The sequence below is a fragment of the Anser cygnoides genome, chromosome 16 (genome assembly GCF_040182565.1).
Source record: "Anser cygnoides isolate HZ-2024a breed goose chromosome 16, Taihu_goose_T2T_genome, whole genome shotgun sequence".
Lineage (NCBI taxonomy): Eukaryota > Metazoa > Chordata > Aves > Anseriformes > Anatidae > Anser > Anser cygnoides.
In genome coordinates, this window is record NC_089888.1 from 9,981,691 (window position 1) to 10,007,982 (window position 26,292).

General features: G+C 41.1%; 1 protein-coding gene and 1 long non-coding RNA gene across 27 annotated transcripts in view; one reads left to right on the plus strand and one right to left on the minus strand.

The window, feature by feature from the left end:
• The window catches only part of EYA2 (EYA transcriptional coactivator and phosphatase 2), a 111,369-nt gene that overhangs the window by 19,933 nt on the left and 65,144 nt on the right, over window positions 1-26,292 (minus strand). For 25 of the 26 annotated variants that reach the window (XM_048072636.2, XM_066978068.1, XM_066978058.1 and 22 more), the window contains 6 exons: window positions 24,403-24,580; window positions 22,652-22,779; window positions 22,050-22,133; window positions 8,482-8,571; window positions 2,590-2,648; window positions 28-188 (listed from right to left, as the gene is read on the minus strand). In XM_048072636.2, coding sequence (XP_047928593.1) covers window positions 28-188; window positions 2,590-2,648; window positions 8,482-8,571; window positions 22,050-22,133; window positions 22,652-22,779; window positions 24,403-24,580 — 700 coding nt within the window. The remainder of the gene's footprint in view (window positions 1-27; window positions 189-2,589; window positions 2,649-8,481; window positions 8,572-22,049; window positions 22,134-22,651; window positions 22,780-24,402; window positions 24,581-26,292) is intronic. The other variant, XM_066978050.1, reaches the window with a different exon arrangement.
• Window positions 184-24,527, plus strand: LOC125183810 (uncharacterized). Its single transcript, XR_010825209.1, has 4 exons — window positions 184-2,677; window positions 3,476-3,600; window positions 18,731-18,826; window positions 20,358-24,527. It is a non-coding gene; the product is annotated as an uncharacterized lncRNA (long non-coding RNA).

The following is a 26,292-nucleotide window of genomic DNA, read 5'->3' on the forward strand; positions in this document are numbered from 1 at the left end:
GCTTGCTGCCTGGCAGTAAATACTCACCCCCGACATTGTTTTTGTAGGTGTTGTACATCTCTTTCACCCGGCGGTAGCGGAATGCTAATTTCCTCATCCAGTCAACTCCCCCGTGAACGCCTGAGCCCAGACATAGATTTGCACTGGCAGTTGAACTGTGAAAGCCATCTGCAGAGAAGTTATACGTGCTGGGAGAAGGAGGAGGGAAGGGGAGAGGTCATTATAATCACAGTCTATACAGTGCCAGCAGGGAGCGGAAACAATTGAAAAGTGATGTGGAGTCAAGTGGCAGCAGAGATGTACACAGCACACGCTGTACAGCTGTGGAGTTCATCCTTGCTGCCTGCTCTCACTCACCCACGTGCCCCAGAAGGGCATGTGCCGCCCTGCCTAATGCTCATTTCCACTGTGTAACTTTTCTGTGTGCAACTAGAACCAAAAGATTTGAAAGGGCATTTGTGGCCTGTTATTTTTCTTTTACTTGAATGATTTATTTCCAGGCTAGGGAATCAGCCTGGTTGCCAGATCCATGATCCCACACAGTCATTAGCCTCATCTCTGAAAACAGTGACAACTAGCACAAATATAAGCAAATGTTCTTACTGTAAACAGTACAGGTTATTTAGCACTTCCTGTAAGTTCTGAGGTTCTCTGGACTACAAAACATCTGACTGTCCTCAGGTCACTGAAAATCCTTACCTGCCTCTCATCCAGGCTGCTAAACTACAGAAATAGTCAAATCTTAAAGAATTTCTCTGGCTGCTTGGCTATATTGTTAAACATGCACTGAACACATTAATCAAGAAAAAAAATAAGAAATTAACTAAATGAGCCTTAAATGCCTGCACTGTGTAAAGCTTTTTAAACAAAAACTGAATGGAAACTTCAAAGCAACTCCAGGGTAATTACCACCATGGGTGGGTGGCAGTTCCACCAGCATTCTAAACTGACAATGTCTTGGAAGGCAGCAAGCCTCTCTTCTTCCAGGTGTTTTTCCCTGTCTTGAGCCTGCATTGATGCACTTCTCTTTGTACTAGTGCAAGCATTTCTTCAGCACTGAGGTGCATCAGATCAGAGAACTGTTCCAGTTAAAAGACAATAGAGCTTAAAAACAAGCAAAGAAGTTGCTTTTCAGCTGGATCAATTCCCTGAGAATATGGCTGGGGGCGGGCTATGGAGCAGCTCACGTTATCCTAAAATGTTTGCTGGATGGCAGTGTCAGGGTGGGTTTCAGAGCTTCAGCAGAAGGCAGACTGGGCTGCAGTTGAAGAGGGCAGCTGCACTCATGGGACACAGTCTGCTGGGTCAGGTCACAGACCCAGCGGAGTCAGACAAACTGAACCAGAGCAAGGGAAGAGACAGAAATGCTCAGTGACACAGACCTAGCGTTCCTTGGCTGCAGCGTGAAGCCAGCTCAGCTTAATGTGCTTCTGGTACCTCACTGGGGCAGTAGCCAGTGCCTCTGCATTCACATCCTGATTTACTACGAAGTAATTTCCCCTTCTTGAGAGCCCTGAGGCCAATTTATTTCAGTATTAGAGCATCCAGATAAGTTTAACATGCTTAACGTATTTCTGTCAGCTTAACTTCATATCCCGCGCAGACAAACCATAAGCATGAGAAGTATTTTTGAAACAACTGAAACCACTTAGGCAGGGGCTTTTCACAGGATTCATGATACACTATTAGCTTACAGCTTTTGTTGTTGTTGTTCACTCAAAGTAAGTGCACTGATTGAGATAAAACCCAAATTATTATTTTAATCAATGCCTGAATATGTATCCAGACTCATCTGCTTACAAGCCACTGGAGCCAAAGGACCAAAATATGCATGTGCCATTTCTGTGCATTACAAAGCACAAACCTTCAGTAAAAAACCTTTTGAGTGTTCTCTACAGAAGGAGAAGGCTCTTCCAGAAGGCTGTTCCACTGTTTTCTATGCTGTTTCTGCACCAATTTCTCATAACAACCATCCACAAAAACACAAACTAAAGTTTTGTAAGAGCTCTGCATATCTTGTTCTTGCACCGATTACAGTGACTGCAAGCAACACTTTGGGAAAGGGAAATGTAATTGTACAAAAATAGTTTTTATGTATATGATTAATGAACTTAAACAGGCAATATTAATAGTTGGTGCAGTTTGGGTGTATGTTTACACCAGTGACAAGGCTGTGGCTTTGGCAAGGTCCACAATCCTTACGAGTAAGCCCATTTATTACAGATTGGGCAGTGGGAAACATTTCAGTCTGGTTTTGAAATGGTTTGGCTACACTTGTGCCAACTGGCTGGCCAAATCATATTGGAAACCAGTGTAGTCCGAGCAAAGTTCAACCTAATTTTAAACATAATTCCTAGAATGGTTCAAAGCTGAGCAAGGTCAGGGCTTGACAGTAGGCACAGGCAGATTAATGTGTGAACAGCAGCTCTGTACTTCTCCTGTGTGTTTAATAACTGCAGACAGAATGGAGCCAGGAAGGGGAGAAGGCACATGGCCGAGGAAGTTTTTTTACAACACTGACCAACCCCCTGCTATTTTCAAACAGCTGGGGACTACCTGGCCTGCAGCTTCCACCCAGAGGTCTCATACCTTAGATCTTGACCATTATCATCTGACGATACATCATCTATGTGGATCTGGTCACAGTCCTGAGAAGCGTATGAAAAAAAATACATCAGTAAGTAAATACTTTGAAAAAACATTTTAAAGAACACTTCATGTAATGAAAAATGACTTTAATGCTAAAGCTAAGAGAAAATCTTACACGTTGCCAATACTGTCTAGTACAGTATAGCCAGCTAATTGTTACAAACAGTATTACACAGCACTTGCACAAATAACTAATTGTATGTGAGACCAGCTGTTATCTAAAGGCACAACAGTTCCTTAATAATACAGTAAGTGAAACTCCTTCCTATGCAGATAGGAGGGAGAGAGAGGGGCTTGTCTTTTAGCCAGGAAGACTGTGTTTTGTAAACGTTGTTATACATGGTAAGGCACAGATTTGGCAGCCTCTCCCACTGTGACAGTACTGCTTTGGACAGAAGGTGTATCCCCACATAACTACAAGGGGAGATCTGGCTCACAGAAATTTCCAGAGACACCTGTCCTGCTGGTGTCTTCCCAGGGCATACTGAGGGGGTTCAGCTTCCTTTGATGTGCAGGGAAGCACTGAAAAAGGCACCCTTTCACAGCCCTGTACCACAGAGTTAAGAAATAATGTGTCAGTGACGAGGAAATCTATGGACAGGAAAATTAACCAGAAGGTATACTTAGAGCTCAGCCTGCATGAAGTACGTACTCGAGATCTTATCTTGCAAAATTCTTCATTGTTTGAAAGATGGAGGCCCTGCCTCAAAAACTTGAGAAATGTTGTTTCTATTGTTCCCTTCCTAGTCTTAACACCATCATTAGAGAGAAAAATCTGTAAGCTTCTCCCTACCGCCTTAATCTCTTTTCTCTATGATCCTTGTAGGTAACGAGAAAACAGAAAGCCTTGAAGCTGGCAAACACTACCCTTTGTTCTGGCTGATTTTCAATAGAAGTAAAAGCACAGTTGATGTAAGGAGACTGAAGTCAGAACAACTACAGCTAACTAAGGTACAGTTATCCTTTACCATGACAGTATTTTATAGACCACACAATCACCTACCTTACATAATTATAGGCTTTATGAATTACTTTAAATTAGCCCATTCAAAAAAGAAAAAATCCCCAAACAAGTAACTAAGCTTGATATCAATGGCAAAATGTCACACATTGTTCCTGCCTATAATCATGACATTTTCTGCAGAACTTGTTTTAGATAATTCTCAAGAAGTCATCCAATTTTATCTTGTTCTTATCTCCTCAATCCTCTTCATCAACATATCACCGAGGTGTATACTCTGTATAACCGGAGCCAAGTAACTGAACTGCAGATTTCTGCTGGCACCTCTCTCTCTTCCACCCACTGTCATTTTTTTAAGCCCCCCTTCCCATAGCTGTTGTGAGCCATGCTGGGATAATATCGATGCAGCCCCACTCCATTTCAGTTGTGTGATGCAGGGCATTAAGTCAAGGGAAAGGTATTTGTGGAGGGATCTGTTTTTCTCATTTGTGAATGAATTGTTCTGTACACTGAAGTGTGACAACAGTAGCTATCACATTTCTGACTTAATAAAATACCATGACACTTGGTGAGACGCTACCTCATAGTCCGCCGGCTGAGCCTATCATGTTACTGGGTAAAACACAGGGAAGCTGGTTAAAGCAAGAATGTGGACCGTGTTTTACTACTTGGTTACGAGACTAATTTTTCATTCTCACAAAATTTCCTTGAGATCTTAGTGAGTGGGGAATCAGGGCAGGATATCTGGGCTGCTGAAAAGAAGGTCCAGATTGTCTGAATGGAAGTCTGCAATGGAAAACCCAGTTTCCACATCTGCTGACTTTTTAAAATGATACTCTAGGATCTCAGAGGTACGTGATCTGTTGCATGTGCAACCTGTAACTGAGTCAAACGTGTAAGACCTAGTCAATCCTCCAAGCTCCTGGAACGGAACTGTTCTTACTGTTGTGACATCTCCAGGCCAGTCAGTGATACACAATCTGCCTCCCGATGGGACCAAACCCTTGAACCCACACAGAAAGGTGCCTGAGCTAGCGCAGCTTTGAAATGGTACCACAGGCTTGGAGAAAGCTTCTGCTGTCTCCTTGTGAAATACAAGCTGGTTCTGAGGATGCATGGAGAAACTCCTTCAGTTACTACCTATGCTCTCTCTGCATATTCTCTAGGTATGGCTCTTGCACATGCAGAAACAGCTTGCAGACACACAGGTTGTCAATTTTTGTATCAGTACTGTGTTAGATAATTTTAAAAAACATCACATGAATTCATTGATCACTTGAGCTTGCATCCCTTGTTAAGGTGGGGATAGGGGGTTAACAGTTCCCAGACCAGGAAACCTCCAGGGACAGCTCTGAAAGGCAATAACCTGTAAACACACTAATCCCCTTGTTTGCTAATTCCTCATCCCCTTGTCGGTCCTGCTGTCCTTCACACCTTTTTCTAAAGTGCTAGGCAACAATATCTCCAGAGGGAGGATGAAATGTACTATTTTCTAGCTTGTGTTGCACTGTGAACAAAAGGAGTCTGGGAGAAAAAGCACAACCTTGAAAAGCCCAGAGTCCATATTTGAGATTCACCATGATCTGTAACCTCGGCCAGTTCCTATTCTCCCTGATTTCCCAAAAAGGGAATAAAGAGTGAGAATATTTCCTTTCAAGTGTATTTACCCATATAGTCTACAGTGTGATCAGAGCCCTTTATAGGCCACACCTTGTACGGCCTGTGTTTGCAGACAGTAGGGATCTAACCTGCCTGCACTGCAACTGCAGTCAGAGGTGATGTGTCCAACAAGCACCTAAGTGCTACATGAGTAGGTGAATTAGTGTGGTAAACCCCCAGATTTATAATTTGAAAATGCAGCTCAGCAAACACATACCTCTCGCTTGCCTGGGTTGTGCTTCTAACAGCCTCCAGAATGGGGCAATACTTGTGTGGCTGCATGCCCTCAAAGCTGCCCTTGTCAAGGTTTGGTGCCTTCATTCCTTGTTACACGGCAGCCACACCATTAAGCTGTGTTTTAGTAAGTATTGACTCTCCTCCTGCCCGAATCTGCTGAAAATACATCCATCTTCTAAGTTCTACTACTCAAGAGTTAACTTGCTGGCAGAGAATCCCTTTCTGTAAGAAGACCAGAAGTATTTGCTAAGAGTCTAGGCCTAGGGCATCTCCATTCGCCCACCTGCCCTGGGAACTGGTCATCAGCCTCCTGCTGTCCTGTGGGCTGGGGGTCAATCTCGTGGGAAATGGGCCTCTGCTAGGCTGCAGCACCAAGAGAGGATGGGCTGTAGCAGCTTATTTGAATGGATCTGCTGGGTCTACTTTTCACACATGTCCAAGATTCCCCTTCTCTGGCATAGCAGGAAAAACGCTTCCAGGCAATGTATCCAGGAAGCAGTTGCCTGAATCCCACCCAGGAAGACCCTGAAAACATGTAAAACCCTGGCCAACAACAGGGAGCCAGGCAGCAGGATGGCACTGCGTGTGGTTCAAGGCCATGGCACAGGTGAGGAGAGGGCAGAGTAACAGTGGCCTGGCTCCTGTGCTCATTTGGCAGTTTTACAGAAGCTCTGAAAATGCCTGCTATTTATTCATCTGTCATCCACTGAGCTGACAGCCTGCATCAACTGCAGTAATTCATTCTCTTGATTTTGTTAGTTTTCAATGTAAGAACAGCAAAACAAAGGGCTGCCTAGTTTTCTTGGACAAGTTGACAGTGTGTTGCCATAGAGGAAAGCCCTACTGCTCTCTCCCGTCTTGCTGAAACATTTAAAGAGGTATGATGTGCCACAGCCTGATAGCATTATTTCTGCATAAGGCAAGAATCACGTGGCTTTGATAGAAAAAAAAGACTATTTCCAGTTCAGGCCCCTCACTCAGAATTTGAAGCCAATTTTTTGCTAGGCTGTTCAGTCACAGCCTTACCAGGCTAATGAGGATTACACAAATGCTAGCAAGGACTGTGCGGACCTTGCTGTATCTATGAGCAAATGATTTATCCTCATTAGGCACTTTCTAGGAATGTTTCAACAAAGCTTTATACCCTGGCAGCACCTTCTGCTCTGCACAGCACTGAAAACTGCAAACAGCATAATAAACTAGTCCCCTGTTGCTAAAACAAGGTAATAATTGATTTTTTTGTCCAACCTGCCTCTCTGGTGAGGAGAGATGACATTCCCTCTCCCTCACAATTATCCCCCAAGTTGAGGCAGCCATACTTTAGCTGCTTCCGTATGCTGGGCATCCCCAAAATGCCTCAACTTGGCTATGGATTTATGCCAGAGAAATGTTTTGCTATGTTTAATATTTCCTAACAAGAGTATTCTTGCTTTAGTACTGTTTAGTTTCTGTTACAGCTTCTTTCACCTGGCCCCAGCACAGAATATGGCCAGAAATGGTTTCAGCCCTGTACAGTTTTAGCTTATTTTGTGTTACACAGGTCAGTGTTATGCCACATGATGGTGCTAATGTATATGGTAATCTTTGTGGGTCTAGAACTGAATCAGCTTCTGTGCTTTTTTTTTAATCTATTTTTTTCTCAAGAATATCATCCACTGTGTCTTTTTCAAGCCTAGCACTTGGTGATGTACAACCCTTAAATACCACTTCGTGAACACTCAAGCCTGACTTTCATTTACCATCCAAAATCAAGGACTAGGACGGCTAATGAACAGAGATGGATGACTGTTTTTGCAAATTCGGCTTCTGTTCTCGGAAAGCAAAATTTTGTAAAGGACATTCACTTCTTTTGAATCTTCCCTCATCCATCACTTTAATTACTGAAACGCTCAGCTAAAATCAAAACACCTTGGTTTTACTTTGAAAAAAAAAGTTTAGTTTGTTTCACTTGTCAAGCATGAGTCAAAAGGGAAGACTGAAAAAACAGATAATTCTCAGTAAGCAAACCCCCAGATTTTAAGGAGACAGGCGGCAGGAAAGCAGGCACCTCCTGTAACGTGCAGAGGAACACAGCGCAATTAAGCAGTGAAGGAATCAGAAGTTCTCACTGAACTCATCAGGCACAAAAGAAGTTCTCTCATTTTATGCAGCACAGAAACAAATCCTTCATTTCTCCAGTGAAGAGAAAGTCCACAGAAGCCTGCCGAGGGATGCCAGAACTTTTTCCTCCAAACTCCTCCAAGCTGTACTCTGACTCCAAGGTGCCCACAGCACAAACCCATCCTACTCACTGTAGGTGACTCATTCAGATCATTTCTACTGATTGCAAATTAAAACAACTTCTCCTCAGCACTATACAGCTGTTTCTCAGCTGGTGACAGAATTTTGCTTGCATGACTTTGTTTGGATTTCACCATATATTCAAAAGGAATTTCACTTTGTGTAAGGAAGGTATAGCCAGATCATAATAATCTGCCATAATGCAGACAATGAGGAATTTTTCCTCTTGGTCTTTCATGTAGAAACTCACATAGTTTCATCCTGCAATGTGTCTGTGCTTGAGCAGACCTCCTGCTCTGCCTCTGTGTGCAGAACAGAGCTTCCTCAAGAACAGAGACCGTTTTAAAATCTCTGCATTGCATCATAGCTAATTGCTACCTGCCCCATAGGATCTATGCTAATTTAGCTTAATAAAATTATTAAATAGCAAATTTCTGGAGAAGCAGCAGTAATGTCCTCATTATTAGATTTAGTAAAACTGCCAAAAGCCATCATTGTTACTGTGTATTTAGAAAAAAATTCCTTAACAGAATGAAGATGTCAAAGGGACATAGTAAAGTATGCTTCCAATAAACCATCTAAGGCCCATTTCTTTGGGGTCAATAATGAAAGTTTCTTGGCCAGAAAAACAAGTTTGTAGAGCAGATGCAAATGATTAGAAAGAAAGATGCTAAATAAAATAAGCAGCAACATACCTCCAGGTCATTAAAGAACAGATGTGTATCTGCAAGGTTGAAGATCATTTCTTCCATCATAAGACCTATCCGCACAGACGTTGTAGTGTCCTGTTGGGAGAGAATCATTTCTTTTTTCATTCAATTTTTTTTTTTTGGGGGGGTGGGAGATCTTAGACACAGGATCTACACATTCCTTTTTCTGAAGATACGGTCATTAAAGTCATTTAATTTCCCAAGTGTATCTTAGCATGATTTTCCCATCCGTTTTTTTTTTCTTTTTTCTCTACTAGATAATCAGTTTCTGTTCTCTGAAGGATGGATATGGCTCACCTTATGCATTTCAGCCTGTACTTTCAGATGAGTTTAACAAGCACATTTAAACACCTGAGGCTGTATAAGAATTGCTTCAGTAGGTTGGACCAAGAAGTGATTTCCAATAGCATCAGTACAGAGCAGCTAAGGGACAGTTATGAACAACAGAGCCCACAGAGGGTGATTCTTTCCAGACTCTGTCCTTTGAATCAGCCGTAAGAGGCCAGCATTATTCTTTACACATGAAAGTAGACTTTTAATGTCAAGCAGCAACACGATGAGCAGAATCTGAAAACAGAGCCCACGAGTTCAAACATAAACTATCTTTCTCTAAAGCGTGCAATCCGCATCTCGGCATGCTTGGGTTAGGTCTTTACTACCATGCTAACTTGGGTGATGAGCACAGAGCAGGACAGAAAGACAGACGTGTCGTTCCCACATCACAGCCCCCTGTGTGGCACAGTATCTACTGGCCTTGGTAGCACAAGTGCATGTGGAGACGCAAGAGCAGCCACACTGGTGCAAAGCTCTTCCATCTCTGCTGAAGGTGTCCGCTTATTTAACAGTACCAGCAGAGTTAAAACAATCCCATCCTCCCATGCAAACCCAATTATAGCAGGATAAAATGCTTGTCCAAGTCTGACTATTCTTGCTCAGGACAGGACATACTTCTGCAGTGGCATAAAGCTTACTTGCAGAGCCAGAGATGTCATACCGGAGTTACACCCAAATAGCTACATCAATTTATAAAATAAAGACAAAACAAGATAGCTCATTAAAATGTTGGATCAGTCCATATGCCATTTGAGCTGCTGTTAGAAATGGTGACATGCACTTGATGCTCCTGCCTGCATGGACTGACTGCTTCACCCTTTGCTTGTTCTGCAATTTTCTTGTATCAGCAGTTCATCCAGGTCTGGGTCCAACTTGGCCCTAACTTGGCCCCAGACAGGGTCCCAAACTGCTTCCTTAAGCGGAACAGCAAGAAAACGATGCAGAAACTCTGTCTGCGTACAGAATTATGAAAACATACTTTTTCATGAACAAAAGAACATGAAAACACACATGCCAGCAGCTCTAAAACAGCTCCTATACATTTTAAGCACCTGTGAAGTTTCTAACATTCTGCTCCTGCTCCTACTAAAATCAGTAACAAAACAAGTACACTCCTGTGCAGGATTGCACTGCCTGCAGCTGTAACGCAGGATGTCCCAAGCAATATGGACCTCCTGTGTGTTTAGTTGATTTACTTTAGAAAATGATTTTTTTCCCTGTTCCTTGCTACCCAGCTAAGACACCACAACTGCCCGTGAGAGGGCCACCAATTCACTTCCCCGCTAAGTCACAAGCGCAAGCTTCAATCAGACCAAAGCAGCCGGGCTGACTGTTTGGCCAGGAAAGCCACTTGCGGACAATCCCGTGTAGAAGTGACTGTTAATGGCTGACTGCATGTGTGCAGCAAATCCACTTGGTCCCTCGTGCTGCCCCTGTGGATGGGTACAGGGGCCACTGGGCTCCTACAGCTCTTGGCGTACTGCTTCAAAGCTGCTTCCTGGGCACTGGGTACAGCCCCAGGGATCTGATGCTCTGAAATACAACCAAGTGACATATTGTACCCAGCCTGGTACACTACAGTATTAAATAAGCCCCGGCCACTTTTCCACGTCTCCTTCCTCAAACAACTGACCTTGTTCCTAAACTCATAACAAAAGCACAGACATGTTCTGAGGCAAACTAGGTCTCTAGCGGAAAAATTTATTATTCATTCAGATATATTCTTCTTCAAAAATGCAAGTAAAAATAATTTACAGTTAATTCGATAAACAAGCTCAAAAGCATTCTGCCTGTTCAAACTAAACAACAACAGAACTTGAAAAAAGAGCATTCCCACAACAGGCTTTTATTTGTAATTCATCTTCATTAGGAGAGGGATCTCTCATCTTTACATTTATGTGGGTGGTTTTCCTCTGCTAACGTTACAAGCCATGCTAAAATGTCAGATTTATATGTAGTCTTTGCTCTAATTTTCTGCAGATTTCTGTGGAGTCATGTTATTGTATGACAGGACAGTAATGAATTAGCTGAGGAACTCTAACAGGGAGCACAATGTTTGGAGGATGAGTACATTTCAATCAACCTTTGCGGCAGATGCTGTTGACATGGATGGTGTATTACACGCTAACCTAATTATTACGCATTCTTGGTGTAGTTCTCTTTAATTAGAGCAGAATGGCTGTGGTTTCAGCCATGTGTGTGACTCACAAGCACTGTGCCCATCTAAAGAAAAGCTCAGTCACTCATGTTTAAACATGCTTATTGCTGTCCCTGGAAGAAGGGCACTTTCTCCTCTGGGCAAAAAGTAAACTCCATCAGGCTTGCCTTGAACATGTCTACCTTTAAGCCCCAAACCTGCTCCCCTGATGAGGGGCAGGGACACAGGCGCAATTAGGGCATCTGACCGTGGCCCCATGTGAACAGCACTGAATCAAATTTTACTACCCAGGTGTAGTTACACGAGGGAACTGTTTTGAAGAAAATATGCTGCTAGGAAGAAATGATTTTGTAAAATAGTTTTTAATGAAGCAATTTATTTTTATACATTTCAAGGATCATTAGCCTTTAAACCTCTTTTAGGAAGTCTCATTCATTGGTATCTGTCATTTATTCTCTAAGTTTTGTCTTTAGATTTATTGGTATTAATCACTAACAGGGAGTAAGAAACATTTCCACAGTGTATGAAGTTACCTTCTCTTAAACTAAACAATATGGAAATTAAACTGTAGATGAGAGGAAAAAAAATATCTTTCTCTTGAGATAGAGAATATGATGGAATGAAAATAAAACAGAAAAATGCACTTTACCACCCAGAGGGGAAGTCGTTTGGGGAAATGATTTGGCATCAGTGCTTTCACAGTATGGATATTTCCTCTGCAACAAGGCATGCTTCCAAGTCTTAAGCTGATAAAGTTAAAAGGCAAATCAGTGCTCCCAGTATGATGTAGGTGTCTAGAGGCACTAGGCCAGGGTTCTACTAGCAATTATTTATTTGCATTACTGTTGCACTGATCTAGAAGCACTAGTCCCAGACTTGAACCCCACTGTGCTAGTTGTACCCACACAGAGGAAAAACACAGTCCCTACCTACAGCTTGCAATTCAAGTATGAATAAACAGGAAAATAAGGCAAGCACAAAAATGACACAGGTATATCAATGTGTTGTCAGAATTCTCTGTATACTGTATAAAGAACTGGAAAGAGAATTATGATTTTTTTTTTCCTAAAGATGTTAATGGAGAGGTCTTCCTAAGTGTTGAAGTCCAGAAGGACTAAAGGATAAGGCTGTGCTGCAGGCGATGCCCTAGTGGACTGCTAATGCCTATGTTAGAGCAGTGTGAGTTTAGCAGAGCAATGTAAAGTTGCTGCATCCATAACGATGACCCCTGCCAACATGTCTTACCATAGGAAAAGTGCGCCCTGGAGCCCTAGGAACCAGCTTCCTCAGTAACAGATCTACCCAATGTTTTCTGATGCATGTGAAGGCTAAAAACAAAAGGGCTGTGGTCAGCTTGAAATCATATCTCCTCCAGGAACCACTTTTTCTACAGTGAAAACAGATTCACCTAAAACTTCGACCCTGAGCGCTTGTTCAGTAACATTAGAAGCGTGAGGTCCTACCCCTCTGCTAATCTACAAGTCATGCTTTCGCAAACAAGGACAATGAGAGGCAGGGATAGAAAACAGGCAACGAACTCCTATAAATAAAACCTCCAGCACCACAGTGCATTTCTGTGCGCCTCACCTCTGCATGACACATTGTTGGAGCTTTCTCCAGGGTTGACATTAAACAGCCCCAAAAATTACATGACAAACTAGGCACCCCAATAGAGCTCAGCTCATGACCGATCAACACAGCCTTAATGGGCTCCTTCCCGTCAGCTGGATGGGATAAGCATCACAGCAGTGGTGCTCATTTTGAAGTACTCATTCCCAAAGAGCTTGATATTCCCCCTAACTGCCACACCTTCACTTCCACATTTACCCAGTAGTAGTGTTTCACAGCTGCCCATTTCTGCTCAGCGTACATCCTGAGAGAACTGAGAGGTAAAAATGCCCCGTTCCCCTCCACTTTTTCACAAAGTATTAAAACATAAAAAAGGGAAAATAAGCTCTTCTTAAAAAAACAACACCAACAAAAAAAAACATGTTTGGACCAAGTATATTGATCCTGAAGAGTATTCCTGGACATGTCTCCCTACTGCGTCTGTCACAGGATGTGACTTCTAGCTAAGAGGGACTGATGTGCTGTTGCCTACTGCTGACAACGCTGTGAACGAGATAATTTTCACTAGAAGCGAGGCACTGCCAACTCCCAGATCTGTAACTGCTTGTTTGGGGGCAGCTTTGCTGCCCTTTCAACAGATAGCCCTACTACAGGAAAACACAGAAAAGAGAAGCCTGTGAAACACTCTGCGGGGGAAGGCAGAAGTGTCCATTCACCGAGGGAAATGTTTTCTTTCTGATCCCAAAAGCATGAGCTGACACGTGCTCTGAATACTGCTTTTGTGCTGGCTAGTTGTATGCACTACTCCTCTTTGAATTAGTTCTGCAGATGTGAATTGCGTTACATTTTAAAATCACAATTTTAATTCACTTATGTCCTACAAGCTAAAAATATCCTTCCTAAAAGTAATTCTGTTTCTGTTTCATTTTTCTCACTATGAATAATAGGATGACAGAAGGTGGCTAGAAGGAGCTTGATGAGCAGCCTTCAGTCTGGCCTTGCTCAAAAGGCAGGCTCACCTATGCAGATGCCTGTGTTGCTGTATTTTCACTACTAAAGGTAGCATTACCTACAAAAAAAGTCCATGGTGGATGCAGCCACACTTCAAACTGCACCGTCAGTATCCTCCCAAATGGCCTTCTTACCACTGCTCCTGAAATACTGAGCTGGATTTTTCATAAACTGCTTATACTTGCCCTAAAGAATGCATTAAAAAGACATGTGTTTGTTAACACCTGCAGTTACTACTAATCCACTTGGCTGGATGTCCACAGCCAGCTTGCCCCTCTTGTATAGCATAATTTTGAAAGGAAGCAAGAAGCAGACTTATCTCTGGCAATCTCTCAAGTGCAAGTCACTCTCAACCCCAATCCTGGCTCCAAATCAGCCAGTTCCAATCCTCTGCCTTACAGGTACCCTGTTCAGACACGCAGGCCATTAGCAAAGGGGCAAAGCTGGCTCCTTTGAGACAGATAACAAATCAGCTTGTTGTCTGACTCTGCTTCTATTTAGCAATGTGCCAATTAACCCGACATTCAAAATGTTAGGACAAAGTCACTCGGAGCATGAATCTTGGACTCAGACCTCCCTACCCCCCCCTTAAAAAAATAAATAAATAAAAATAAAGCCCTTCTACTTAAAACCAATCACTGTCTTTAAATCCCTGTCAAATACCTGTTTATGCCATGAGCAAATAATTACTTTTCTACAAGGAAGAAAGCATTAATTAAGGTTATTCATCAGACTCCTATTCTGTAGGGTTTATCTGCCACAGGTGTCAGCCAGAGGTGAGAGACGGATTAGTATACAATCAAGGGCTTTCTAAGTTAAATCTCTTCCTTGTGGTTAGCTGTTAATAATGAAGTTGTCACCAAGAGAAAGAATTTAATAGTTTTAATTGGGTTTAATTACTTGGAAACTCCTGAAAAATGGACCGGTTTGGTTGTAGTATAAAAATAATAAAAAAAAGCAAAGACACAAATGCCTGGGCCACATGTTTGAACAAAGAGAGCCTGTGAGAATAATCATTCTTTGGTTGTAACATTTTATACCTTGATCTGAATTTGAGACATTAACCAGGCTTTCCCATAAAAACGGAAAATTAACCTTGTGCATCAGTTCTAGTTCAAATAAGTCGAGGGGGGCAGCTGCTGCGCCTGGCCCCATGGCCGTGCTGCCTGCCTAGTATGGGGCTGCCCACATCCCTTTGTGTCCTGTGTCCCCATCTGTCCCCGTGTGTCCTTGTGGTGTCCCTGTGTGTCCCTGTGTTCCCTCATCATCCTCTTTGAGGGTGAAAACACATTTAGCTGTTTTACTAGATTTAACTACCTTAGTTTTGTTTATCTTTTTTTCATAGAACCAGGTAACTGCTAGACCCAGCTTCTCAGAGCTTTTCAATCGAGAGAGTGGCTATTTGTGAGACCATTTGTTTTAAGTACCCAAGTAGCTCAGGAGCTCAAACCCATTTTTTGAAGTGACTACATTTCTTTTGACAAAGAATTGTCATTTTTCAAATAGCATGACCCAGTTTTCTCATTTCCAGGCTCTAAACTTTTTGGCCGCCAAAATGAAGACATATGGTTTTACCTAAACATTGACCTATCCAGGCTTGTTAGGTGATCTACTGAATTTAAATGATGTCTCTACAGTCACTGGCAGTGTGACCTCGTGGCATGTCCAAGCTAGACAGAGAGCAAGTATCATTTAATCGCATTTATTCAGATACCTTTTCTTATTCATCATTGCTGTGATTTGGGAGGTACTTCCACAGTACTGCTTACTATTTACTGAAGGACTGTAACTCACTGGCATGGATCTGTTCAGAAGTGGTTGGGGACTACACCTTGGAAATCACTGCAATAAGCAAATGGATGTGTCAGTAACTAAATCCTCACATTCGAGAAGCAGACAGAGGTTGAAAAGGCTCTCCTCCCTCTCCAAATGAGCTATGCTTAGGGACAAGCAGGAATAACTAATTTATACAGTGCCTGAACCCATGGGTGGATTCCAGGCCTGTGGGAATACAGTACCTAAATACATTTTAAAAGCTGGGCCATAATGCTCGAGAACAAATGGAAGTTACTTTTAGGAATTCTACTGGGTCTGGCTGGGATGGAGTTAACCTTCCCCACAGCAGCTGCTAAGGAGGGGGTGAGAGTGGCTGTGTGGTACTTAGCTGCCTATCACTGTTAAACCACAACAGTAACACGAAAGGTTCACGACCAAAAAGTCTACAAATAATTTCTTTTTACTATACAGGGCATAAATGTCAAAAAAGGAGTGGATTTAAAACAAATACATGTTTTAACCCCCTTGCCCTACTCACAGGAAAATCACCATATTTCTACGTAAGCCCTTGATAGCTCTGTGAAAAATACAAAACTCCTGGAAAGCTTGGTGGAAACACATCATGGCGTGTAAACCTCAGCACAACTACACATGTTGTACATGCAACTTCCTAATGCGAGTTACGTTCCTTTATTTTTTTATAGTACCTTTCCCTTAAAAATCAAGTCATAATTCAGCAACACGGGAAAGCAGGTTCCCTTTACTCATGCTTGTTAGACAATCCAGCATTGTTCCTGACATGTATTCTATGTCAGAAATAATCCTTTAATACTTCCAAATGCCACACATGCACTTTGCTTATAAAGCCCTCAGTTCACCTAAGCTCTAGTACAAGAGGTTACATCTACATGAGCTCAGAGCATCTCCTGTGCCCAGCATCGAAGCTGTTGTGGGTCTGGTTTTGCTGTTTCTGCTGCCGCTCGAGCCAGTACAAATGATAAACACAGATGTTTGCTCCCGAAATACACATTTGAAATAATCAAATAGCTGGAATTATTTACTCCCTTCTCTCCAATAATGAACTAATAATTGATGTAGCAGCATGTCTAAAGTAACAGACTTTTTTATTACCTGCAGTGATTGAACGCTTTTTTAATTTAACTTAAAAAGGCATTAAATACAAGGTTTAGCCTCCAGTGGGTAAAAAAATCTCCAACTTCCTCAGAAAATCCTTTCCAAATTGTATTCATCTTGACTTAATCCATGATCTACTGAGTGAATTAGGCTCTGTTTGTTTTGAAAATCTATTTTATGGAGTTCCAAGGACTGTGTTTTCCTTAGGAATGGCTCATTCTGCCTTTCTGACCAGGATGCCTGCTAGCAGCCCTCCACATAGGCCTCTGCAGGTTTTTAACATCCCAAGGTGCCCCACACATATGACTAACAAAATGTAAATAAACACAGCTGAGCCTGTACGAAATTGGAAGGTTTTCTCATTAAAGAAATAAAATAAACAGATGTCCTTAAGCACTTTGGCTCATGTTTGTCAAAGGAATGGAAAACTCTCAGATGTTTGAACAGCAATAGTGATATAAGGCCACATCTCAAGCGAGGGGAGAAGAAAAAAAGCAACACCATGGCACTTTGAATTAACTAATGGTTCTCAAGGGAGGGTGCTTTTGATTTGAACCTTAGCAACTTCTACAAATAGATTTTAACAGCCGAGCAATAAAACGGGGTTTTATTCCTCCTCAGTTTGTAAAGTAGTTAAGGACAGTTTTGGCCATTAGAAGCATGAATCACCATCAGATTTGATTAAATCCCTACGGTGTTTCAATCAGGTCCTGGCTTTAGGTCCTGTGAGGGAACAATGCAAGGAAAAGCAAAAGTTACACAAAGCATTCAATGAAAGCAGGGAAAAAAGAAAAAAATAATCAACTCTGTGTTTTCAAAAGGACCTTAAGTAGGGCCACGCAAGAACTTTTCAATGACTTTTTTTTTTTTTTAAATTGGTAATGATAATTCACTTAAAGGAAAGTTTTTTGTAAGAACATGTAACTGCAAGTGGAACTTTTGAGGGATAAGGCTTCTTAGATCTACATCAACATTTCTGGTGAGAACAAGACAGCCCAGTTCAGACAGCCAACAGCAGCTCTGACATTCATCTGAAATGGCAGAAAATCATTTTTAGGTCCTCTCCTCAGCTGGGCCAAGCAGTGATTTTAGTTACTTTGTCCAGAAGGTCTTAAGGCCCCACTACTGCTGGAGGATGCTCTCCTATTCCTAAGCATACCTGTGGCACTGCAAGTCCCTCATAACATCAGTGCATGCCCCGTGTCCACCACACTGATACCTGGCTGCTTACAACTTGGATAAATCTACTGTTGCCACTTCTGAAATGCAAAATAAAATGCATCTTACAGGGAATTTTATACATCTTAACTCCCGAGTATCAGCAGACATCAAAGTGCTGATAAAGATCCAACACAATTCAGATATTTAGACTGTCCTCTGGATTCATTCCATTTAGTTCCAGGATTTCAGAGTAACTCGTGCATGGAAAAATGAATTTTAACTCTAGATTTTAGTTTAATTGCATTTCTTTTTGACACTAAAATCCCGTGGACGTGTTTTACTAACAAGTATCTCAACACAGAACAAAAAACTCACTTTCTGGAAACAGTACAAAATCATGAGAAAAGGAATTAGCCTCACACATACCCTTCACCTAGAGAAAACAATGCACTTAGTGCACCCTTTCTTCTTGATACTAGTCCTCTGAAAAGTAAGAGAATGAATCTGCAACATAATACTTACATTTCTTTGAAAGAGATGCAGAAATACTTTTAATTCTTTAATAGATTATGGAACAAGCTTGCAGATATCTCAAGTCAAGGAAAAACGAATAGACTGTTTTGTTTTTTTGGCACAGAAATGCTCATAATCTCTTTTTGTTGTGTCTGAACTAATACTACTCAAAGAGTCTTTCTGTGTTGTGCCTCGCTGCCTCAAATGGCCGAGGCCCCTTGACATATACTCAATTCATGTGAAATCCCAGCAGCACTGTAATAGATTTTGATCCATTTTTCGCATTGTATTTCATTAGTGATTTGTCAGGCAGATCTCTGGAGACAGTAAAGGCTGCAGCCACCTTCTTGCTGAATGGGAACTCTATTATACATGTCTGAAGGGATTGAAAGGGCAGAGTGGACAGCACATTAAGCTATAATGATGGTTTATGTCTGGTGTGGTCTCTAAGCACTCGGTAAATATTCTGCACCCATGCAGTGATCAGAAGCCTGCAGAACAGGTTTCTAAAAACTCCTGAACATAATATCCAGACTTAATTGGGTATAGAACTTTTTTTTTTCCCCTTTTCTTTCTCAGATAGCCTCCTCCTAAGAAACGAAGGGGTGGAGAGATTTTCTCAGGTTTGACAGCTGTGCTGCCCTAGCCTAACCGTGACTCCGTGTGTTTGTACAGGTATGCATCCATTCAACCATGGGCAAGAAAGCAAAAGGAGATGTGAATTCGTAGGCCACTCTGGCTGCCACTGTAAAGGCTATACTGCAGGGACCATATGGGAAAGACATTAAGACCCCATGTCTGATGACTAATCCACGGGATAGTGCACAGAGTTTGACAGAGGGGATTAAAGGAGCAACACAGACTGGGCCATTCATTCGTATTTCAACCTTGAGTAATTTTTGTGCTTTAACTTCTATTAATGCTGTGAGCAAAGTATTTTCTAAACACCTGAGACCAACTCCTTGCCATATCTATGGCAAGGACCACAGAGGTTTCTCTCAGATGAGTTTTATACCAGACATAAAGAGAATTTTCACACGAAATCAGGTCAGAATGCATGCATTGGAGCACTAATCATTAATATCCAAGAGTCATGTAATGACTCTAACTGATAATACTTCTGTGAATTCTTCCCCACACCTTTTTCTTCTTTTTTTTTTTTCTACACCTTTTTACACCTTTTTATTCTTTTTTTTTCTTCTATCCAAAACCAGATTGTTTTGGACAGCTCCCTACTACCACCACCACCAAGAAAGGAACAATATGCATAAGCATGGTGATTTTGTAGCTAAACAACACAGGAGTTTAGTCCCCAGTTTCTGAAGCTAGGTTGATGTTTCTCCTTCCCTTTCTCTCCTCTCCCAGGAAAAGTCACCCCAGAAAAAGGTGTTATTTTTCAGCTTAAGCAACTTCATAGTCCAATTTTCTGAGTGGCTGCACAGCAGCTCTACCAGCACAACCAACAGGATGATACTGGGACAGTACTGTTGCTCAGGGAATGGTGAATATTGTACGAACTGGCACACTTTCTGGAGGAAGACAGAACCAAGACCTTCATGTCTGAGATCTAATTCAGGGCATGGGCATGTCTAATCACAGGCATGTGAATCTTTTATGATCAATTATACATAAACGTAAGAATTTTAGGCCCTGATACTTAATTTACTTTGAGATTAACGCTTCCTATGTTTTTCACAAAGTAAGAGATTCTGAAGCACTATTAACCTTTGGCTCACTGCTTCATTTATATTTGATAGTTCAACTCACTTGAACATTTCTGAATTGTGTTACTATTTAATGGTTCCCAGGACAGCCTGTCTGAGTGTGCTCTATTTCCCTCTTGGTTTAAGGTCTGTTCCAAAGCCCACTGAAGCCTGTGGTTGTCTTTGGATCAAGCTGTTAGCTTACAATACTTTTATAACACGACCATTACCTTATAGAAAAGCTCTGAGGAATTTAAAACTGATGAAACAAATGAAGAACTAAAAAAAAAAATTCTTCTAATGAAGGTTCTCAAAGAGCCTGTTGTAGCTTAACAGAAAAGGCGATTCACTCACTAAAAACAAAACAAAAAATCCCTGCTCATACCACTCTTTACATTTGTATAAAGGAAACAGCCAACAGAACTTAGTCATTTTCTAGCTTTAGAGGCCTTTCAGAGCAGACAATCCCGAGTTTCCATTTTCCTGTGCTCTTCTCTTTGTAGGCTGCTGCTCACAAGTGCCCTGCCTTGGCCTAACTCTGCTCTCAGAGCTGATGGGAACAGCTCGGCTGCTGGTGAAGGCTTTGGATAAATCCTCTCTGGCTGACTCCCTGCCATCTCTTCATCCCCACGCTGGCTGCTACAGAAATGGCAGCATTTGCCTCCACAGCAGCCCATCAGCAAGAGCTCGCAGGCACTGCGATGGCAGGGCTCCTCACCTCTGCAAGTCTGTCACAGCTCTTGTCCCATCGCCATCTGTCCCCCACACAGCAGATCCCAACCCCACATCCTCTAAGCTTGGACAGGAGGCAGCAGATGAAGGGAACTGCTTTGGAGGTTTTATGCTAGGCCAAAATATCCCCCCACACAGTTAAGGGAATTCTCCATATGCCATTTGCAGCCCCTACTCAATCCTAAGTATGACCACATCGCAGGTCTACACCAGCTCAGTTTATATTTCCTGATCCTGCCTAATTCTTTCTATTTTTTGCAGGCAGTAGGTTTGAGCTTACACATGTATACCTCAGACTGCCTCATTCATTATGTTCCCTGGGAAAAGTAACCGCTTCAATTACCTTGTACAACATGGGTCTGAATAAATCCCTGCTTGGAAACACATGCTTGGTTTTCAGAGGGTGCTGCTAGAAGTGTTAGCAGCATTCCAAATGCTGCAGTAGACTTCCACACCACAAACACCATTTTATATCCTTTACAACTGTGCACATCTAACAGCGAACAATAAATCTATCTTACTAATTACACATTCAGCTTGTTATAACTGTCGTAAAACAAGTACAGCTGCTAAAGCCATGAAATGATGTCAAATCATATTTCTGCTTTCTAGAGAGAAGCAGGGTTATTTTCCAGTCTCCTGATGAAGCTGACTGTTCAAAGCCATGTGTGGAAACAGCTGCCAACTAGGTCATCCACTTTAATTAGGTAATGATATTGTCTTTTTTCCTACCCGTTTAAAAGTGTTTGACATTGTGTAATTCAAAGTGACTTAAGTGTTTATCATAAAAAGCTGCCTTAGGAAGAAATTGAAGCACGTGGTACTAAATCCAAGACCCAGCATTTTCTCCTTAGCAGCCAAGTTGTGTCTGTTCAACCACAGAGAGCTGCCTAAAAAATACAACTGCCAGTGTTTCAAAGGGGGTATCTGACGCACGGATAGCTGAAGATCTGATTCCTAAAACTCTCAAAAGTGTACTCCACAGCAGCTATGTGGGAAGAAGAGCCAGTAGTCTTTGTGGCAACCCAGACTGACTAACACAAAATCTCTCCTAAAAAAAACCACAAACCACCACCAACAACAAAAAGTTGTCTGAGATTCAAAAGAAAACACCATTCTAACAACAACAACAACAAAATTACCTCATTCAGGTCAGAGTAACTGCTCTCTGGCTGCTGGCTAGGCTCTTTCTCGCAGAAGACAGACATTCAAAGAACATCCTGATGTCCTATCTAGCAGCAGCCAACAATACAAGCTTTAGAAAAACATGGGGCTACTTGCAACATGAAAGAGAGGTAAACTAAATTTTCACATTAGAAGGAAATACCCCAGGACATATTTATACAAATGTGCCTGAATAAAATCAGCAGCATCTGTTTGAAAAGCTGTCTTATTAGCTGCCCCCACAGTTCCCAATGCAATTTGGCTGGACAAGCAGTAATGTTAAAAAAATTAAGTTTTACCTTCCCATATCTGGATGCAAAGGTTCCCGTGAGTAAGGAGTGAAAAATAATTATCGTCTCATCCAAATCCCACACAAATACACGCTGTGATGACAGACGGGGTGGAAAAGAGAAATACAGTTACACATTACGCAATTGCAAGAATTTGTTCATTCAGGAGATATGTCCTGTTGGACTAGAGCTTTTTAAGATCTCAAGCCCATTTAGAGCACTGACTGCAGATGCTTTGTGAAAGCACGCAAAATGAAAGATGAAGAATTCTGGAACTAAGTACATTCTGATTGCCCTGAGAGTCTGCTCTCCTAACAATCACAGAAATCACCTGTTGTGTGTCAAGTTGGGGGAACAAAACAGCAGACTTACAAGAAGCACAAAGTAAAAAAACGTACATATGAAAAACAGTCTGAGATGCTAATAGTCTGAGATACTAATAATACAGAAACTGTGTGATTATTCTGACTACCCAATTTAAAAAGCTTCAGTTATATTACTGATTTTACTCTGGCTCTTACAACTCACTAATTTGATAGTTGGTTTTGCTAATAGATGCAATCACTTCTCTTTGCTGGTTTTACTAGGGGAATGTAAGTTAATGTTATTACCTCAATCTCACTGTCAGCAGTAGGGGAAGGATCGTTGCTTCTTTTTGACCGGGCTCGTACCTTGCCATCCGAACCTCTGTGATGTCTGTCTGTTTCTATATCTTTTGCTGGTGTTGTTGTATATTCCCCTATTTTGAAAAAAAGAATTCCATTGTAAACTTAAATTTTGCGCAGATCATTATAATAAAAGCAGGAAAGCTTTTAGTGGAGAGCACCAGAAACGTTATGAAAACACTATCAGAAAATCTCTTTTCATGTCAATAGCTGACATTGTTAGAGAAATGATTTATAACTTCTAAGAATAGTTGCAACAATTTCAGAAAGCACCAAGACTTTATATAAAACATTTTAAAGTGGATGTGTCACTTCAAGAACCTTAACACATTTTTAAATTAAAAACAAACAAACAAACAAACAAAAACAACACAACTTTTTGAGTTTTACCCCTCTCTCCTCCTTTTCCAAGAGAGAAATTAGAAAGTGGAAAAGGAAACGAGGATCAATTCAACATCTGCAAAAATGGTATGTTTTCTTAACTCGATGAATACTCATGATTAAAAAGATACTTTCAACATCAACTTTTATTTTTAAAATACATAACTAGCCTGTTTAGCTGTATTGCATTTCACAAGGGACAGTAGTTTAGAAATAACTGAGAAGAGACAGGTAAACTTCCCTGTATAAAGTATCTGTTTTGCTTGGCTGGAGTTTCATAAACCTGTCCAGATTTCACTTACCTTACATTACAAATCCTTTTCAAACATATTTTTCTTTTCACCTTGCTAAGCTGTGGCCTCTCCAGCTTCCTATAATAACCATATTCTTCTTCAGAGCAGCTTGGATTGTGCCTAACAAGCCTTTTTTGAAACCATGCTTTCTCAAAAAGGCTGAGATAAGATCTAAGAACAGAAAATCCTCCAACTGCTCTCAGAGCAATCTGTGACCGCTTCTTTTTAACAACCAATATTAGTTTATTTTTCTTTCAGAGAAACCACAGATGTTCAGATTTGCTCCATAAGTCAGCAGACCTACAATGGGCGTATACTGTGATCATCCTCAAATTATGTGGCATTTTATATAAATGTCATTGCATGCCAATGAAAACTTTAGTAGGGAAGTGATATCTGAAGACTGTACTTGAACAGTACATTGCAGGATCATAATCTGTCAATAATTCCATAAACCATTTAAGCCTCAAGACTTTAAGAATTAAGCGCTCAAAGAGAGGCCACAAATTCTGAAGTCTTTTTGCATGGAATCCATCCTGAACTTTTAACTTAGACAAACAGCTTGTGTTGATTATTATTTTTTAAGAGAGCCTTTCTCTTAGTGAACTTATTTATGAATGCATATATTATATGTTGTTATTAGGAGTGAACATGAACCTTGATGGAGACGTGGGCTAATAAGTGAGGAAACTCTGGGGCTTTTTCAGAGCATGCCACTCATTGCTAAACACATTAGCACTTTGTACTAATCTGGATTTTGCATGTAATTATTTTCTACCTTTAGAGGAGATCAAACCAGGTGTACTCATGGAAACACCACAGGATGGTCTTACAGAACTTGTATTTTTGAGTCTCTTCCCAAAATTCTGTGTTGTACTGTGTGAGCAGAACTGTTATGTGCTAGGAAATCTCATTTATCCATGTAAATGCATGTATTTAAAGAAATTCCAACAACAAGGTTACAGTGCTTATGTCTACAGATGGCTGGAACTGCAAAATTAAGAACAGAATAAATGTACCTACCAGACAGCGATTCTGTGCTCTGACTGGTGATATTGTGAGAAGACTCCTGCAGCGAATAAGTGGAGGTTGGGATGGCTGAAGGGCTGATGCTGTTTGTGGACATGTAGGGAGAGTTGTAGGAGGAGCTGTAATACTGTGAGTACTGGCTTTGAGGAAAGCTTGGGTATGATGAATATTCCTTTGAGGAAAAAAGAAACACGTAACTTCTGTGTATAACTGGTGTTATCTTATAAATAAATAAGGCACCACATATGGCAAGGCAGTCTTATCTACACATGCAGTAAGTCATGGCTCAGGAATACTTTTGCTAAAGAACCATCGTTTCATTCACTTATGAAATTACATTTCTCCTCCTCCCAAATACATTCCTACTTTATTAGAACTAGCTGGCCTCAACAAGAGGTCAGAAATCAGGCAAGTTCTGCTTTTTCTGTGGAATTTTATTCATCAGCACTGACACATTTTGCATTACAGGGTTCAACAATTCTATACAGGAGTGAAGTAGGCTGCATTTTCCCATGATCAGCAACATTTTCTGATAAGCTGTTGAAATAGGATACAAAAATCAAAAAACCAATCTAACAATTGTTTTGCAGAAATGCTCACACTTGAGATTGTTCCCCTGCCTCAGTAAGAACTAAATGCCGGAATGATCTTCCCTGTCTGTAGACAAATGAACTAAAAATATTAGTTGTGAGAGATCTCAGAGCTGAGGTATCATGATATTCTTTGTCTTGTTTTAAAAGGTCCCAAATAAGCTTCGTAACACTCTGCCCATCTGTTCTTCTTTGTAAGAAGCAGGATGACACTGAAATAGATTAGAAAACTTCTCTCTGGATAATTAAAACATAAAAAAATTGTTTCTTTTGTTTTTAATTGCAACCCTTGCTCTTGTCCACCTGGTTTGCTTTTTCAGGTATAGAACTATACTTTCTTTCAACAAAAGGTTTTTGTTTCCTCAGAAACATTAATCAGCATCTGGTATTAAATAAAATTAAATAATAAATAGCCTTTAGAGTTTTTTAAAGACTAAAAAAAAAAGACTAAAAGCCCTTTCCTTCTTAACTGCTTACATCTTTGTCTATGACACAGCTATTCTCAGTCACCATGGAGCTCTCAAGAACAAAGATGAGTCAAGTTGTCAAAATAAAAATTAAGCTGAAAATGAAATGAGAGAAATTCATTGTTTTCTCTTAAAGGACATCATAAAATGATGAAAACATCCCACCTATTTTTCCTTTTTGCAGGTAACCTCTATACTTCAATCAAATGCAATTCTCTCAGTGTTTATCGACCATGTTTGTAGCCAAAACTGAAGTAATAACAGAATTGCTCACTGTTGTCATTACTAATACGAGTCATAACAACCACCTTGCTGACACTACTGATTGAAATTATTGCTCCATGGCTAACCAAAAAACATTTTCTGGACAGTGTACACATTTGTTTGGTCCAATCAAGAAAAGCCATCTACTACTGCAAAAACATCTGTCTTGTGCATATATGCTTGCTGTTTATTTATACACACACATTTCTCAAGGTATCTGAAGCATGAAGTCCACAGACAGGTGTACTCTCAAAGAAGGAAGCACAGAGACGGCTCAGATGGCTCAGTATTCAGCACCTGCCGACACCTCTTTCAGTTTGTTCCTATTTATTACACAGTGCCAAGACAGCAGAGGACAGGATCCTAAAAGGGGAGCTCTCTGTGTAAGATGGAAAACATATCTCAAAGTTGTAAGATGGCAGCAAAATGATGAAACTCTTGGAACTGCTGCGCAACACCACAGCAGAGACTGCCAGGAGCATGTGTGTTGACACACACATCTTAAAACTAACCGCCAGGCCACCCGAGCAGGCCAAAATGGCACACAGCAAAACACACGCTAG